We start from the raw sequence: 18733 nt of genomic DNA on the forward strand, positions 1-18733 counted from the left end.
CCACCACCACCACCACCACCACCACCACCACCACCACCAGCAGCAGCAGCAGCAGCAGCAGCAAAAATAGGTCTGGAACCAAATTACTAATCACTGAGTGTTTGGTATTTGTTGAGTGAGTTAAGCTGGTAAAGAGAGATTGTGTCACATTAATAGTGTGCTTTTCTCTCAGTAGACCATGGGACCTGGGTTAGTAAATGTCTTTACACAACTACTCTGGCTGTGATGTAAAAAAAGAAAAGAAAAGGTCTAGAGTACTACTGATCTCAACCTGTGGGTCATGACCCCCAAAGACAATCGGGAAAGAAAAAAAAAAAAACAGATGTTTTCCATTACAACTCACTGAAGTTATGAAGAAGCAAAGAAAATAATTTTATGGATGGTGTCACCAAAAGATGAGGCACTGTATTGAAAGGTCACGGTATTAGGAAGATTGAGTTTTTATCTTTTTCAAAGCAGTATTAAGAATTAGAATTAGAGCCCCGTGCATGATAGACAACACTCTGTGACCAATCTATATCCCAAGTCCAAAAGGTAGAAAGAAATCAAGAAATATAAAGCCTATGTAAGGATTTGCAGTCACAGCTGAGGGGACTAATGGTAGATGGTGTTGGGTCAGAGAAAAGTGAACGCTCAAGACTCACTAAAGGCATGCAGCCTATTATAACTGCAGATGTATCATATCAGAAGAGTAGTCTTATGATTGACATGTCTGGCTGGAACAAGACTGTGGTAATACTATTTCAGAGACAAAGGATGCTCCGATGGGGGAAATGTGGGTGGAAACATGGCAAGTTGAACCTCAGATGCCAAAGAGAAACTCAAAGATATCTTAATGGGTTGCTCCTTCAGCATCAAGAGGTGAACTTGATTTCAAAGAATATTAGACAATTCTTAGTAAAGGCAATAATTGTAGCTGGAACAGTAGACAAGTTCATATAAAATCATAAGGTTCAGAATCTTAATGGAGGAGAATTTAGGATACTAGTAGTTACAAATGGATACAGAAGAATGAATGGGCATTTAACAACAACAACAACAAAAATGTTAAAAGAATTTAGAAAGATTAGAAATATCATAATAGATGAGAAAATGTTGGCGAGGGTGAGGGGAGAATGCAATTAGTCCATAGTGACTATTATAGTCACTATGGAAGTGAGTATGAAAGCTTCTTACAGAAACTAGTAGGACTATCTTACAATGCAGTTACACCACACCTAGGTATACGGCTTGATGATTCTAAGTCATTAGACTGTAGAGACTTTGCACAGCCATGTGTAGGTGGCACTGTCCTGATAACCAATCTGGACAGGTAGTTGGTCAAAATATTCTAGAACATGTGGATAAACAGTTTTATTTAGCTGTAAAGAAAACCAAAATCAATACATTTGTAAAAAAACATGAATGGAACTGGAGATACCATGTGTTCTTTCATGCAAAATGTATGTATAAATTTAAGTTTATACATATATATAGGACGTGAAATCATCAAGTGATTGTGAAAGGAGATAACAGGATATGAGGAGAACAAGAGAGTGATACAACATATGGAAGCAGAAGATGGAACAATTTTCTGGAAGGTAGGGCACCAGAAAGAGTAGAGGAAGGGTGAAAAGAGGGAACAGCATGCGAGGGGGAAAAAGAATAAATTATAATGATATATATGTATGAAATGGCATACTAAGTATAAATATGCTCCCTAAAGAAGAATGTATGACAGTATTAGCAAAAATTAACATTTTAGGTATGAGAGTTTAGACACCAATAGTAGAACCTCTTATCCTGTCCATGCAAGAACTTAAATGTTTTATGGATTGAGTATCATACAAGTCATTATTGGTTCTGGACAGAATAATTTTGGTGGAAGGGTGGGGATGGGGTGTCATCCAATGGGTTGAAGGACAATTCATAACTGAAGAGGCTGAAGAGTGCAAAAGAGTTTTCAAGAACTTATCTGAAAATGAGAAAACAGATGATAAGACACCCAGGATTTTGAACAGGATTTTACTTTGGAGGAAGAACGTATGTTCTTGAACCTCCTGATAAGTCAGGCCATAAATAAATGTAGAGCACATGTAAAGAGAACAGGATTTAAAAGCAATAAGCTTTTCTTCCATAGTATACCAAGGCATGGGGAAGGGAGCAAAGAATCAAAGAGACAGGCTAATGAAAACCTCCCATCAGACTTTAAAACTTCTGGCTACAGTAACTGTACCTTCTCCCTGACCCTGTGGATAAGACCTTACTCCCACTGTGAACTGCATCTTGATTAGCAAACTCCTTGCTAGGCTTGATTGGCTGGAAGTCAGATATGCACATATTTACCAACCCTGTCTACCTAGTAGATTCTATGTACTAGATCAAGTAAGAAAACAATTTGTATGACTTGATATAAGTTCATAATTTAGAAATCAATTGATAATGGAAGCTGATGCTCACAAAGGTTGCAGTTCTGAAAACAATTAGTTCTACTTACTATAAAAGGCAGCTCTCCTGAGCATGTGAAACTTTACTGTTGCTCATGCATAAATGCAATGCTGTATTTTATATGGGATAACACAGTACCTTTGGGAGGGTGGTCTGGGCCATTCAGCGCACCCTGAATGGCAGCCTGGGCAGCAGAGTTCTGGGCTTTCAGCATTTCAATGGTTTCCCGTAGTTCTATAAGTTCAGATTCCTGCGGAATGAGCAGAGTTTGGAGAGTTTAATGTCCAGAACTTCACTCACAGTTTACTGTCAAATGCATTTGATATTTTGCGTAGCTCTAAACCCCTGAAGGAGTTGTACACATGACTGACCCTGTCAAATTGTACTTAAATTTTTGTTAGCTTAAGAAGGAATTTTAAAAAGCCTATCCTATAAAAGTAATTTCAATAGTCCGTAATCCTTAAAAAAGGAAGTGCAGAGCTGATCCCTTCAAAGCAATGGAAGATAAATTATAACTCATTTTTACATTAGCAATGTGCTAACACTGGATGTTAAACATCAGTATTTCAACATTGTTTTATGTTGTATTTTTCACTGCCCAGTGGATAGCCCAATTTTAGATTTTGTCTGAAATGCCTTGTACCCTGGAAAATTGATTATCTGCATTGCAGGGTAAATCATGACTCTTGTTTCAAACTCAGTTCTTTGAGCTGTCACCTTAATGTTTGTATGTCATGTTAATTCACCTTAGAATTATGATATCTTTTCATGCATCAGTGAAGAGAAACATATGTAATGCAAAGCCCTTAGATATTACATAATGAAGAATGCTGATGTACTTTCTCAGTGTCTCCTAAAATAAAGGGGAAAAGCTAAGTAATTTCATTGCATGAAATTTTCATTGCTTCATACACTGGAAAGCCTGATAACAATTCTAATCTTAGGTAGATACTGCAATACCTGGAAATGACAGAGGAAGTTAGAATAAACACATACGTGGTGCCTCATGTCTGTTTACCCTCTCTTTTCCTGAGAAAGAGTCTCACTTGTTGCCAAGGCAACAAAATAACACCCCACCCTCCCAAGTGCTGAAATTGAAGTTTTAAGCATCATGCTGTATTTTATATGTCTATTTTCTTGAACATCTCATATATTCCTGATAGATACTGGTTAGATTAAAAAAAACTCTGGAGGACTTTAAACAGTTAGTAAATAAATACATCATAGTGAAAATTAGAAGGAAATTATTAAATTTATACATAGATTTTCAAATAATTCACTGTATATATTCATTCCTCACAAAGGAAACATTGTAGACAATTTGTAACCTGGTTCATTGTAATTACTTGGTCTCCCTAACTTCTATATCATGTCCCTTGCCCAATTAACACAGGCAATTTTACTAAAACGTAATGTTTCCACTTGAAACCCCTGAGAGATAAGGTATTTACTTGAAATGGATTCACATAATTTAAAAATTAATTTTATAACCAGTGCTTAGGTGAGTGTTAAATTTTAATTAAAGTCAGGCTTTCATCCTTGGATATGGAATCAATGATGCTTATACTGCAGATTTAAAAATCTGCTAAAATATTTGGCTCTGGCTTTACAGGAAGAAATGGAAATAAGTTCATATGCAAATATCTAATAATTGAGCTTAATTTTGAGTTAGCTCAGTTATTTAAGTGTCAAGGTTTTAATCTCTTCTAGAGAAGTGCTTCTACTAACTTTTTCTTTTTTTCTTCCTTCCTTCCTTCCTTCCTTCCTTTTTTTTTTTTTTTTTAGACAGAATTTCTCTATCAAACCCTGTCTGTCTTAGAACTATCTGTATAGATCAGGATAGCCTTGGACTCACAGAGATCCCCTTCTGCCTCTGCCTAGGCCTCTGCCTCTCTGCCAATCTAACTCTACCCTCTGCCCTCTGTCCTCTGCCCTCTGCCATCTGCCTCCAAAATGCCAGGATTAAAATTATACACCACCATGTTCCTTTTATTTTTTGCTATAAATATATACAGGTGATTAAGAATGGAATATTCACAGAGTGTCCTGTTTTATAACATTGTGTTATGGCCAAATTCCACATGGATTGACACAATCTGTTCAAATCTATACTCATTATTCATTACATCTGCAAAAATGTTTGTAAATGAAATCTGCCCTCATTTCGTCATTCATCTTGCAGCCATGACCTTTCTGAGAAGTTCACATGAAGTTTACCTTTTTCCAAATATTTTTCCCCTAAAGGCCAAAAAAAATCCCTGTTTGTGAATTCTTTTCCTATCAGGAAAAAATTTAAAAGAGGTCCCTTTTATATAATTTAATATAATATCTTATTTAGTTGTTGAGAGTTTGTTCTTTTCTATTTATTTACAATTCAGTAAATACTCAAGTGATTTTATGAAAAGTTCTGGTCTACACTCAACAGATGTATTTCTTTGAAGAACAAGACTTTAACTTTAGTATTCATGTCTTCAGTTTGTATAATAGGCGGGTTTTCGACCAGGACGCAAGAGTTCTATATAAAATCATCAAAACCATCACAGACCATTATAAATAGAAAGTTTCAGCATTGCTAAGTAAATAGAAATATTTTCACTGGGTATCAAGGAAGTCAAGGATTCCTTTCTTTCTTCCTCACTAGTAGAGCAGAAATGAACATAAAACATTTTAAGTATTTGACTAAGATATAGAAATTCCCCAATATTATTCTAGTTTTTATTGTTTGTGTCATTGGATTTGGTTATTTCTACTGTCAAGCTACATTTTTTTCTAAGATTTCTGTAATGCATTGAAATTGCAATGTTGCCTCCAAACAAATATATCATCTTTTATCTGTCTGCCAGTCTGCCTGCCTTTCTTTTATTTTGTTCTTTCTTTCTTTCCTTCTATCTAGTCTGTCTATCTATCTATCTATCTATCTATCTATCTATCTATCTATCTATCTATCTATCTATCCATCCATCCATCCATCCACCCACCCACCCTCCCACCCACCCATCCATCCATCCATCCATCCATCCATCCATCCATCCATCCATCCATCCATCTAGCTATCTATCTACCTATCTACCTACCTACTTACCTACCTATCTCCCTATCTATTTGGTTTGCCTTATACTGAAAACTTTGGTTAAGGACTATGGTCAATAAGGTATTCCAGAGAAAGATGTTTACAAAATCATAAAACAATCTGAAATAATAGTCTATATTTGGTTGTGGCCAACAGAAAATACTTAAGTCTAGGAGGTCACTGTTAGGACTTCATGAAAATATTCTGAGAAATGTTTATGCCATTTAGATAACTGTTCAGTTTGTCACGCAATACAGTTGTTCAGACTTCCTTTTCTCTCTTTAGACATATAAGAGAATGCAGCTCTACCCAATTGCACAAAGATTCTTGAGAATTAAGGTATCAGATCTTACTTTGTTCTCCTTGCTCAAGTCTGGTAAAGAATTCATGAAATGAAGCCCTGACATTTATAGACCTTGTGAGACTCTACTTTTCTGGGTTTTCTAGCTTTGTTTTATGAAGCCATCTTGCTGAGCTTCCTATCTCTTTGGATGGTTGCCATTACATTGTCCAAGCTAAACAAGTTATAAAAATTACACTAGAAATGCTTCAAAGACAAAGCAACTGAGTATTTCCTCTGTACTAGCCTTCTGGTATTCTTTTCCAACCTAATTTCCCAGCTCTATTTGATCTCTTTCAAAATTTCTCATTAGTAAAGTTCCATTAACCCTCCTACGAGCTTGACAACAAATCTTGTGAACCAACTGAACCTTTCAGCAAGGCCCTTTAATTTGACACTAAATTTGTCTTTAATTCCTTTCCATGCCACTCGGCTAATCTCACACTGCTCCATTGTGGTTCCCTTGAGAACATTTCTCTCTCCAGCCTTCTGTGTATTTCTCTCGAAATCTTCCTATTACCTTCTCTTACTGAAAATTCCTGCAGGGTTTACTGCATCTAAACTCAGATGAAAGGGCCTCACTAAATCTGTATGTTTTTAAAATTAAAGATTCATATTAATTTAAACTGCAAAACTTTAAGAGATACATTGTCAGGTTTTAGATATATATTTTTATAAACACTTCTGGAAGGAAAAATGTCTGTACACAAAATATGTAAAGACAAAGCAGATTGCATCTTTAGTTTTCTATGTTGAGTTGGAACATTTGGCACTGAATGTCCTCATTTCCAAGATGAAAATTCATGGTCATCCATGTCATTTACAGAGGTAGGAATGGCTTTAGAGTTAGTGTAGTCGTCAATAAATGAAACCTTTCATTCTTAGAAGATATTTCTCTATCCTTCAGTGACCTCTAACAAGATTAGTCTAGCATACCTTAATAGCTACACTCCAATGATTTGAGTTCAATGACTACAAGCAACTGATTTGACCATCTTTGGAATTTTAAATTCCTAAATATTAGGGTATATTACAATAGCAACTTTGAATAAGATCTCACTGTTCTATTAAAGTTTCACATGCCTAAAACTATGTATTTGTGGATTTTTTCATCTTAATGATTGTATCCCAGCCTTCCTTATTAAATATTTTGTGAGAAAATTAAGCATCTTAAAATGCCTTGGGTGACACCGTCAATCAATGCCTTGGGTGACACCTCCCATCAATGCCTTGGGTAACACCTCCCATCAATGTTTGAGTGGCATCTCCCATCATTCTTTTGGGTGCTGATGCTTATGGTGATTTGCCCTCATGAAATATTCCCTAGTATTTCCCTTGGATTAAGCTTTTTCATCCTCTCTAGCCTAAAGAGCTAAGATGGCCTAGTTCAAATCCTCTGAAAATACTTGTGGTTTTTTAGGGCTGCATCTCTACTGGAGCCATAGTTTTCTGCCTCCTGAGTTATTTTTGTAAATATTTTCTGCTTTCTGGACTGTAAGTATATAAAAACAGTATTCTGACATAAACATTTGGCAAAAGAATTGGAGTTGTTTGGAATCTGGAAGCAAGAAAACTAATTAGGACTCTATTCGAGGCACTTATTTCGGTGAAATAAGAGCTCTATGTACTTTTAATGCCATGCGACTTCTAAAAGCACCCTATGAAGCTAGAACACGATTTGAATAACTGTGTACTTTTTCTATTTCTTAAGTATGTAACAAGCACATGGATAAATCTTGGTCTTTGATTCTTCATGTAGAAGCTTTCATTTTTATTTTTCAATCATCTCACTCTCGGTCTGAGTTGGTTCAGTAGAATTTGATACAAGGCTGACTCATGTTTTACTTATATATTTTTAAACCTTATGAAAATTATGTGTTTATGTATTTATTTAAATTTGTGAGTACTCTGTCTGCATGTACACCTACATGCTAGAAGAGGGTATCAGATCCCTGGTCATGAGGCACCATGAGGTTGCTGGGGGTTTGAATTCAGGATCTCTGGAAGAACAACCAGTGTTCTCGACTGCTGAACCATCTCACTTTCACACACATATATGTATATGCAGATTATATGTTTATTATCACCTGTTACATACAAGAATTAAAATTTCAGGTAAAATGTATGCATTAGTAAGAAGACGTATATGTATGATGGCTATGAAAATCAATGTGGATCTTATGTCTATATGAACATTTCTATGTATGAATATTTCATATATGGAGAATGAAAACTTCAGAAAAATACTATTTATAATCTAACATTATAATTTATGAGAAACATCCCTATTCTTCCTGGAGTTTATAGTCTAGCAGATATCTATATCTATAGATACCGATGGGGTAGACAAATAACTCATCTATTTTTAAACCCATACATTTTCCTTCTTACCCCATAGAACTTCAATATAAATCTAGTGAAAGACTAAATGGGCAATGTGCCTTGGAACTCTGGGGACTGAGACTGAAAATACAGTGCTTTCTTGAGGCTTTTGCTCAGGACTGTTGGATCACCAGAGAGCAATACACCCTTTTTATCTCGGTTCCCCGAAGAAAAGTCTTTCTTGAAATGATTAAATGTTCTGCCCTCAGCTTTTAGAAAAATGTCTAAGTGAACAATGTGTTTTGTCTTTTGTTACTCTGTGACCCCACTTTAAGAACCTTGCAATACATTTGTCCTTAAATCCTGGGCCAAGACGTTAGTCTGTTCAATCTAAATTACACTCTTCTGGTCACACAAAGAGAACAAAACCCACCAAGAAATTTCCCTTTGTCTCTCAGCTTCCTGGAAAGCCAGTTCAGTTTAGGGCTTTGTGGCTGAACCATGGGTTCAGATATTTTGCTGTATACATCCATCTGCTAGTTTAAATCAGTTTCTGGTACTGAACTGTGTTATAGTGCAAATCATTTTATAGATCTCTTCAAAGAAAAATGTCATATACAAATTTGAGGTACATAAATAATGACTAATGTTTGTGTCTACGTGCAGTTCAGAACTGAAAAAGAATTACTTTTATGCTTAGCTATTTTAAGGAATATATACACACACACACACACACACATATATATATATATATATATATATATATATATGGAGAGAGAGAGAGAGAGAGAGAGAGAGAGAAAGACAATCTTATATGAAGGAGTTATATTTCAAGTATTTATAGATATCATAAGTTAACAGAACTGTGTAATCTTACATAATTCTATAAGAAAATTTACTTGCACTCATATAAAAGAGTTAAAGGAAATATGCAGGGACTATCAATTGTTACTATTGATTTTGCTCTCTTCAAGATAACACAATGAATGCTAATAATCCTTTCCAGAAACATACTTGACATTAGCTAGGTATGAACTAGTTTATGTTCACTTTTACACGTGTATTTGTGCATGGTGTACATGGCTGTGCATATGCGTACACGTCTGTGTGTGTATGTTTATGTATGCATGTGCATGGGTGGAATTTGAGGTTGATGCTTGCTATCTTTCCTGATTGCTCTTTTTCTTATGTATTTGGGGTTTCTTGATTAACCTGGGTATAGTCTGCCCAGCCAGCTCATCCTTGGAACTGCCTGTTTCTGACTCCACCCTCAGTAGGATTATAATTAGGTTCTAATACCCATTGGCCTCCCACGTGGCACTCTGGGAGCTCTTTACTGTAGAGCTCTTATTTGCCTGATGAAAGACTTACCCAACAATCTTTCCAGTCCTTTAAAACATTTTTAAAAGGAAAGAAATGCGCAGAAAGATGACATTTCTGGATTGTCCCAATGTATGTGATATAATCATAATAGTTTGTTAATTTTTAATGGTAATCCTGCAAGGTTCTTGTTGTTGTTGTTGTTGTTGTTGTTGTGACTTTTAGAAATATGAATGGATAAAAGGGAATAGTAGAGTTATCTAGGGGCTAAAGCAGTGAATTTGAGGTTAAGTTTTCTCAAGATTAGATAATTCTTAAAGAAACATAGCCAGAATTAATGCTCAAGGGTTTTGGTTCCAAAGTCATTAGAAATTCTTTCCTGCTTGGCTAATTAAGGGGCCTCATTATCCTGTTTGCTGAGGTTCTTATAATACATACTAATGTTTCAATCCACGATAAAGAAGAAAAAGAGAAAGGATAGAAGGAAGAAAAAGATGATTAAAGGAGAGAGCAGAGAAGGCAAAAAATGGGAGACAGGTGGGGAAAGGCAGAAGAGATTAGAAGGGAAGAGGACAATTTACGAATTCTGACAGATTTCTAGACATCCCTCCTTGATGAACTTGGACCATACATTGTCATAAGACCATACAGTCTAAGACCTAGAATAAACTAGAGGACTGTTTTCTGGTTGTATTTGGTAATTTATACAAGGATATTAAGATGATCTCCTTTTTAATTGCTCAGTTACTGTTGTATTTCCTAAAATCAAGTTTTGTACTCTTATAAAACTTGGTAATGCAATACCTTACAAAACCCAAACACAAACACAACCTATACCTCTAGATAGGTAAAGGCCCAAGCTGTAAACATCCAAATCTTCGTAGAACCCATAGATCTCTTTGGGGATCAGAGGAGCACGGAGACATCTGCCTGCACCCTGTACAACGTAACCTTTCTAAAGCCTCCCCACTTACTTCAGGGACTGTTCCTGCCAATGATACATGGACGTCAAGAACTCTGAAGTAACAGCAGAGAAGAAAGTTGGACTTGCTAGGACATGGCAGTACATTTTTAAATGTATTCACTCATAATAACCAAGTTCTTTTCCGTTTTCCGTATTCTTCACTCCACATTATAAAACCCTTCACATGGATTCTACATTTTTGATGTAACTGAAGTAAAGTTGCTTCAAATAAAAGGAGCATCACAGATGCCAACTGATTTTTTTTTCATGCAAAAATAAATAGAATTTCTCATGTCATAACTGGTCCATTCTGACGTCTCTGCTTTGGGGCACTAATGGCTTTTCTAGCTTCTTTCTTTGTGTGTCAGCTTACACCCATGGTTTACTACTAGGCTTAAAGATCATGTATTTGCAAAAATTCTCCTAAATAACAATTCTTATTAACTACATAACAATTTGAGTGTATTGGAATTCTCCTATATAAAGCCTCCTTTAGCATGTGGTATTCTTCTAGGGTTGCAACTGAAAGCAAACAGACAGACCTTAATGAGAGAACTTTGTGTGCGTCCCTGTCTCTATGTTCCAATGTGGACAATCTGATTATGTTTTTAAATTAAACCTGGAAAAAAAATGGCACCACATTCTCATCCTTCCAGGTTAGCACAGAAGGGATGCTCTGTAATGTTATTTTTAAGGCACTAAGACCTAGTTGTCATTTAGCATTCTCTGAAGTAGACTACCTCCTTGCAAGACTCAGTGGCAATGGCTGGCCATACCTTTTGTTCCGCTGTCATGGTTAGACTTTGTAAACGGCCAGTCATATTCCCTAAACTCTTTTCAAAAGCTGCTACGAGGTGAGCCTGCAGGGAAAAAAAAATAGAAGAAAGATGGTTAAAATGTGTCAGAATCTCAGGTGGATAAGAGAAAGCCCCTTCATTTTATAAAGTGCTTAATTTCAGCCATTCCAGCATTTCCAGGACTGTGACCATCACAGCCTTTTCCCAGAGGAGAGGCTCCTTTAACACGTGTCTGCATTTCCACCTTGAAACTTTGGTTTCCTAAACTCAGTGTTTCAGTCTTTTGACATTTAATGTGAACTCGCCTTCCAAAAGGGGATGGTATTTTGCAAATAACAACACCTTCTGACTTGCACATCACGCAGCGATCTGACACCCAAAATACCGAACAAATTTCCCAGCTGCCAAGTTTTTAGAAGGAAAGGGCCCAAAAGGAGGTCATTGAAATAGGCAGTGGACAAATGCTCCTCATTTTTCGGCTTCCAGGATGACCTTTGAAGATATTGTTAGCTCTTCCATTGTGCAGACCTTCTCCTTCAAGTGTCAGACATCTGCTGACAGCCAGAACATTATCTTTTCTCTTTTGCTACTTACAAAGAACTGCCTGGGAAAGAGGCGTCTTCACTCTCAAATCTCTGTAATAAAAGCCCCCGTTCCCCTTTCCATTCACTTCTACTTCAGGAATAAGATCTAGGCCAGCAGAAATGCATGTGGTCAAATTCAACATTACACTTTGGTGGATTGGGGGTTTTAGTTTAAATTTTAGAGAACGACACTTACTGCAGTATATAGCTATCACACTTATGATTAGGAATGATTGATGGGACAGCTGCAAACCAGTCCTTTTCCTACTGTGTTCAACAGCACAGGGTACAAAATCTCAGTATCAAGAGGTGTCTCATTCATGCCTGTGATTTCAGAGACAACTGCAGGTCCACTGTCTCAAATAAATATTATTTGTTGTGCTCCTAAAGGGATCTAAAGATCGAGTATTTTCTAATCTTAACATATAACAAACTAGATCTGGGGAGAATCTGGTCAATTTTGGCAAAAGTTTGATTTTTTTTTTCTGAAGGAAGGGTTGCTGTAGAGGGGCTGAAAGGGTGACATACCTCCTCTTAAATGGCTAACAAAAATCTCCCAAAGAGTCAGGGCTCTGATGGTTATTAGCACAGGCACCTTCACTCCTGAGGCTCCTCAGTGAGCTGCTCCTCACTGATACTGCAGTAGGAGAAAAGAACACTGCCAAACTTCAACCCTCTGTGAATACTCTGTATTGTCTGGATCAGTTACCGGGATTTTTCCTTTCCTGTGCTAAGCATTAGGTAGTGTCTATGTTGGCTGCTTTCTTGATACATTTTTACATCTATGTCTGCATTCCTAAGGACTGTGTTCTAATTTGAACAAGTTTAAAGAACCCAAGTATTATCACATAGCTTTCACGACATTTTCTTTTTAATATGACATTAGAAATAAGTCATTTTTCTTTCTGAATTTACAGTCTCTTTGCCCATGATGGCCCTGTCTGATTACAATTTTGTCTATTCAAAGTAATCCCACAATGCCCATTAAACAAGGGGCTAAATCCTAAATCCAAGCTTGTCCCCCACCCCACATAGGGGACGCTTTGGAAGAAAAGAATTCTATTTGATTTAGAAAACAATCCTGAACACTGTGATATTTTACTTCTCAAAAAGTAGAGAAAGCAAATGTTTAATTATTGGGCTGTGGAGCCTTTTAATGTATACGTTTGAAGAAAATGATCTTATAATTGATATCTACTTAGTCAAATTAATAGGAATTTAAAATATGAAAACGTTATAAAGAATAGATTACATGCATAAAATATATTGATTATATATTGTAGCACTAAGAAATGATAAAATATTTAAAATTAGTATATTGCGTTGGCCAGTGTATGTCAACTTGACATAAGCTAGAGTCTTTGCAAAGGAGGGAACTTCAAGGAAGAAAATGAATGCCTCCATAAGATCTGTAGGATGTGTTCTTAATTAGTGATCGAAGAGGAAGGGCCCAGTCCCACATGGGTGGTGCCATCTCTGTAAGAAAGCAGGCTGAGCAAGCCATGGGGAGCAGTCCAGTAAGCAGCATCCTCCATGGTCTCTGCATCAGCTCCTGCCTCAGATTCCTGCCTTATTTGAGCTGTTCTGACTTCCTTCAGTGTAGAACAGCAATATGAATGTGTAAGCCAGCTAAACCCTTTCCTTGCCAACTTGCTTTTTCACGGTTCACTGAAGCAACAGAAACCCTAGCTACAATATAAATTTCTAATCCCTGTAAATCTGCTTTTGTACTAATTTTTCATTAAAGTCCTCATAATTGGCTATTAAATGTCATTTTGAATCCTGTTATTTTCAATGGAGAATATAAAGTTAAATTATATTAGAAAACTATCATTTTATATTCCTATCTTCTTGGCTTAGTTTCTGAGATTAACTTGGTTATGTCAAAAGTAACAGATTTCTCACTAAATACAAAGAATGAGAGAGGAACAAAGGGGTAAAGGAGGGATTTTTTTTTTCATCAGTGATCACTTTTATTACCCTGTATGGGAAACTCTGTAACTTTTAGAAGAAAAAAATAGAATTTTCAAGGTGATGGCAGAAGTTACAGGATTGTAACTGCTTTTAGCAGTTGCATATTTTCTAAAATAGAGTACAATGTATTAATACCAGATTAGTACAGAATCTTGTGAGAGGAAGCCTGGCCAGGCACTCAATAGAGATGCCTGACTAATGGTTAAGAAGATCTGCTCTGCATACTGCTCATGGAATTACACTACATAATGCGACTCACACAAAGGAAATGGCTGTGATGTTAACAGCAAGATGAAATGCTATTATTTATAAAGATCGCATTGTGGATATTGACATAGAATAAAATTAACAGTTCATTTTATATATACATAGCTAAATATATGTAATGTGTTATGCATTTAAGGATTTGTATTTGTGAAGTGCAGTTGAAGTTAGTCGTCTTCTTAATCAAATACAAAGCATTTCTCTGCTCCTCTATAGAATTTCTCTTCAGTGTTTGCCACCACTAATAGGTACAGATCGTCCAAGGAAATTGAGAGTGAAGCAAAAGAAACAGCTGGATTATATATGAAAACACATTTAATAGAGCAAGCAAATGGAGCACATTCTCAGAAAATATCGGAGCTAAGACATGCTCAGTTAAAAATATTTATTTCCTGAAGGCAAAATTACCTTTTGTTTCGTCACACACTCATTTGGGAGCGCCTTTGAAAAATGTCAGCAATAGTGGGCATTGCTTCACGTTTCCAAATTATCTAAGGGCCAAGACTTGTCAAGCCCAAGAAGAAAATAAGGAGCAAAAGGAACCCATGCATCCATCCTACTTGGCAGGAGTACATGGGAGAGCTCCAGAGGTATCTGGCTTCTCCAGTGAGCATTTGTGCCAGCACAGAGCTGGCGGGGATCTCACTTTGCTTTCTTCTATTTGCTGGAGGGATAATGACTCCGAGAAGGCCAAGAAAGAGCCCTGGCCATAATGACCTCGCTCTCTTCAGAGATGTTCTAGCAGAATAAGCTTTCTTTACAGTGCCTTGTGGCTCAATCGACTGTTTTCAGAGCAAGTCTGTAGAGCGTGAAGGCCTACTGTGTGCTGCATTAGCTGGAACTTTATTCTGCTAGACAAATGAGAAGAGTCTGCCCATTTGATATCTTCTTGATTTACCACTCTGATCTGCTCAGTAGTGACAGAACATGTTGAGAAAGATTTATTAATGTCAAGTCCCAGCATGGAGCACCCAAATCACAAAAAATGAAGTTGATCAAGGGAAGTCATTAGGATCTAACACGGTGGTCACAGATTAAGAGAAAGTGAACTTTTCTTAAACGATTACTGAGTTGAAAAATGCTCATAAAAACCTGTCTTTGTGAACTAATACTAACTACTACACTCTCATAGAACAATCCTCCCTGTGGATTTCTCCACAGTTAACCAAACACAAAGTTTACTTACAGTCTGAGTAGGTTAGTAAGTAAAGACTAATGTAGGTAAGGACTTCAGGTCATAGACTATATGACTTTTAGTAAAAAAGATCTTCTTTTATTTACAAATAGAAATTGAAAACCAAAATAGTAATAACAACAACAAGAAGCCAAACCAAGCCTTAAAAATAAAAATGCCTCAAGGACTGGAAGTAGCTCAGGCGATCAAATGCTTGCCTCGCGTAACCATCCCAAGTACCACAAAAGCAGACAAACCCACAGCAATAAACCGTGATGACCACGGGGGAGCTGGTTTCTGGGACTTCCTCATCGCAGATAAATGCAATCCAAAGTGTCTGCGGCTTTCATACAGCACCTCGCCCTCTGCCTACAAATCCAGAAACTAGCCAGGTCCGTATCGCTACAGATCTAGCAGAAATTTCCAGTCGTCTCAGAACCATCTCTTTAATATTTAAACTTAGCGAACCACAGCGGGAAAAGAATGTTATTTTCTAGCAAGGTTTAAAAGGAAAAAAAAAAACTACTCTAATTGTTAGGCATCTCCTAACGAGCTTTATGAACAGAACTCATCTATCTCAAATTAATATTATTTCCCCAGAGTGAAAGCACAATGTTAACTCGGACACAGAGGTAAAATTAAATCACTGTGAGGGAAATAACTTATTGCCAGCAGATTTATATTACGTCATACACTGTGGTCCTGCCCTTGCTCATTTTTGATGGGTCATGCTTTGTCTAGGAAAAGAAACAGCCTTGGAGGGAGCAAAGAGGGGAGAAGTGCAGAGCCACATAGCGGGAGTAAGGCGAAGATGACAGAGGCATATGGCTGCCCTAGCAGGGTTTCCAGCCACTGCTGTCTCCTCCACACTGCTGCTCCTTAGGGACTGGGCAAAATGCCACATGCTCTCCTGTGTTATAGCTGCGCTACACCAAATCCTCCAGAGACTAGGGAAAGGCATTCAATAGGAAAAGGTTAATGTAATTGGTAGTCTTTGCTGTCTCGTTTTTCACCAGTGTACGTTGCCTTAGTGCCAGCAAATGTGGATTCTTCTGAGCTGCTCTAAGGAGGCAGCCAACGTATCCTGAGAGAGCTGCGTCTCCTATGCAATGGAGCCAAGCCATCGTATTTAGATTCGAGTTGTTTTATTTTAGACTGTACTGTAGGCTTTGTGAATTGATGAAAGAGACAGGGCACAAGAATATTATACCTTCCAAAGTCAAATAGCGATGGCCCTTAATACGTTTGGGCTTGAGAAAATTTCCTCCATGTAGAATGGCGAAAGTAAGACACAAGAAAAGAGGTAACAGGGTTGGGGATTTGGCTCAGTGGAAGAGCGCTTGCCTAGTAAGCGCAAGGCCCTGGGTTCGGTCCCCAGCTCGAAAAAAGAAAAAAAAAAAAAAAAAAAAAAAAAAAAGAGGTAACATTTGTAATCATTATTCTAGTTTGTAATTTTCTAACATATGCACTGTTGGTCATTGTTGTTGTTTTTTGTTTTACCATGCTGTTATCAGTTTGGATTTATATTTTATTAACGAGTGGGAAGAAAGTCTCAATTTCACCTGAATTCTCCCTTCAAGCACCTTACATTGCATAACTATGGACACTTCAACTTTGTCAATAGGACCGTTCCCTCTAATGAGGTAAAACGTTGTTCTGATATCTTCAAACAATAAAAGGCAACTTACGTTTGCTGACAGCTGAGATGTGAGGGTAGCAACTTTCTCCTGGGAGGCAACCAGTTCTCTCCGTAGCTTATGGATTTGCTGTGCAATTAAAAAGTCCAATATACTCAATGAGCCATTAAAGCAAAGACTTTATTACAAGAAACTAAGTATAGTAAACACAGACGAATCACTAACAACTCCTTCAAGAGAGGTGGCTGCCAGCTACATTGTGGCTCTCAAGTGCTACTTATGGAGAAAGGACTGAATTTCTAAAATTTCCAGGTCGGGAAATAAAATGTGCTCATAAAACTACATAATTGTTTCACCTTGTACGTCCTCTAGGACTCAGAAATAGTTCACTGCCTCTGTGGATTCTGCTCCTTCTAAAACATTATTGTGATTAAAAACTCAAGCATAAAATAATCTTTAAAAATTCATATACACCATCTACACATTGTACTTGATTTTTTATGTAAATGATTCGCCTAACTTTTTTTCTGAAAATCTCAGATGCATACCACATGTATTTTCATTTTCTACATTTTCTAAGATTTTTCAAAACATAGTGTATCTTATAGTAAACGAAACACTGATTCAAATACTTAATGAGTCCATATTTGAAGACATTTATTTCTTTCTGAGATGGGATATGATCATGTAACCCAAGCCGTGCTCAGACGTGATTCTCTTGCCTCAGGTTCTGGCATGCAGAAGTCATAAGCAGGTATTATCATGCCACATAAGAAATAATTTTATGGGATGGAAACTTAATGGAGAATAAATAATTTCTACCGAGTGCTTCCTAGAATGACTTTATTCAGAGACCTTCTATAATCTCTGAGCAGAAATGTTTTGTAAGTCTCTAAAGTATAAAATACAGGAGAATATAGCACAATTTACTAAAAATGAAACACAATAAAATAAATATGAAGTGGTTTTCTTAATAAGGATTTTCACTTTAATACCGCAGACACATGAATATTATGTTATATTTAGCATTTCAGTCAATCATGTCTCATGCCAGGAACCATAATCAGTGATTAATATGGTTGCAAGCATATGAAAATTGCTTAGAATCTAGTCCTTCAGATGCCAAATATTCTACATCGATGCTTCCTTTAAGAAACCAACTCTCTTATTCTTGGAGCTGCACAATTTGAATGCTTTTTGAGTGTGAAAGGACATTTAGGGTGTAGGCCATTAAATGTATTTTCCCCTCCTATATCATACATCGTTTTAAAGAAACAGTGATCAATAATGAGAGGAGTGAGAAAAGGGGGTGAGGTGTGTCTTGATTCAAAGGCAGTACACATTTTTACAATTTCTCTGCGTACTGCCATAGGAGAAAAGCAATCATCAATATTAATTAATCTAGCTGAAAATTAATTAATATTAATTAATTAATATTAAATATCTAGCTGCAAATCTTGTGACCTGTAACAGTGATGTGCCTGAAAGATGGGCGAATGCTGCAGTGGCACAGATGTTATGGGAGTAACCAACCATTCTGTAAAATTAGACTGTTGTCCCACCACTCCATTAGACAAAAGCCAGACCCAACAGTTAAAGTGGCTAAGGACCTGTGACCAAATAGGCCCATGAGTCTGAAAATTAATCAGAGCAGTAAGATGGCCTCTCGTGGCTTTATTCATGCATTAGTTCCCAACTCAATCTTCATAAGAGAAGATTCCTGCAGTAGATAGGAATCCACACAGAAACCCACACTGGAACATGTGCTGAGTGTGAGAAGCTTTTGAGCAGTTGGTCCTACATAGTTGTTTTCATCAAACTCCTCTGAGGTTTCAGAGATCTGAGGAGGAGAGGAGGCAG

At 37.0% G+C, this 18733-nt stretch overlaps 1 protein-coding gene across 1 annotated transcript in view; it reads right to left on the reverse strand.

The window, feature by feature from the left end:
* The window catches only part of Nav3 (neuron navigator 3), a 528911-nt gene that overhangs the window by 41319 nt on the left and 468859 nt on the right, over positions 1–18733 (reverse strand). The window contains exons 22-24 of the mRNA XM_032912252.1: positions 16925–17002; positions 11220–11303; positions 2566–2677 (exon numbers count right to left, since the gene is read on the reverse strand). Coding sequence (XP_032768143.1) covers positions 2566–2677; positions 11220–11303; positions 16925–17002 — 274 coding nt within the window. The remainder of the gene's footprint in view (positions 1–2565; positions 2678–11219; positions 11304–16924; positions 17003–18733) is intronic.

This window comes from Rattus rattus, chromosome 1 (assembly GCF_011064425.1).
Source record: "Rattus rattus isolate New Zealand chromosome 1, Rrattus_CSIRO_v1, whole genome shotgun sequence".
NCBI lineage: Eukaryota > Metazoa > Chordata > Mammalia > Rodentia > Muridae > Rattus > Rattus rattus.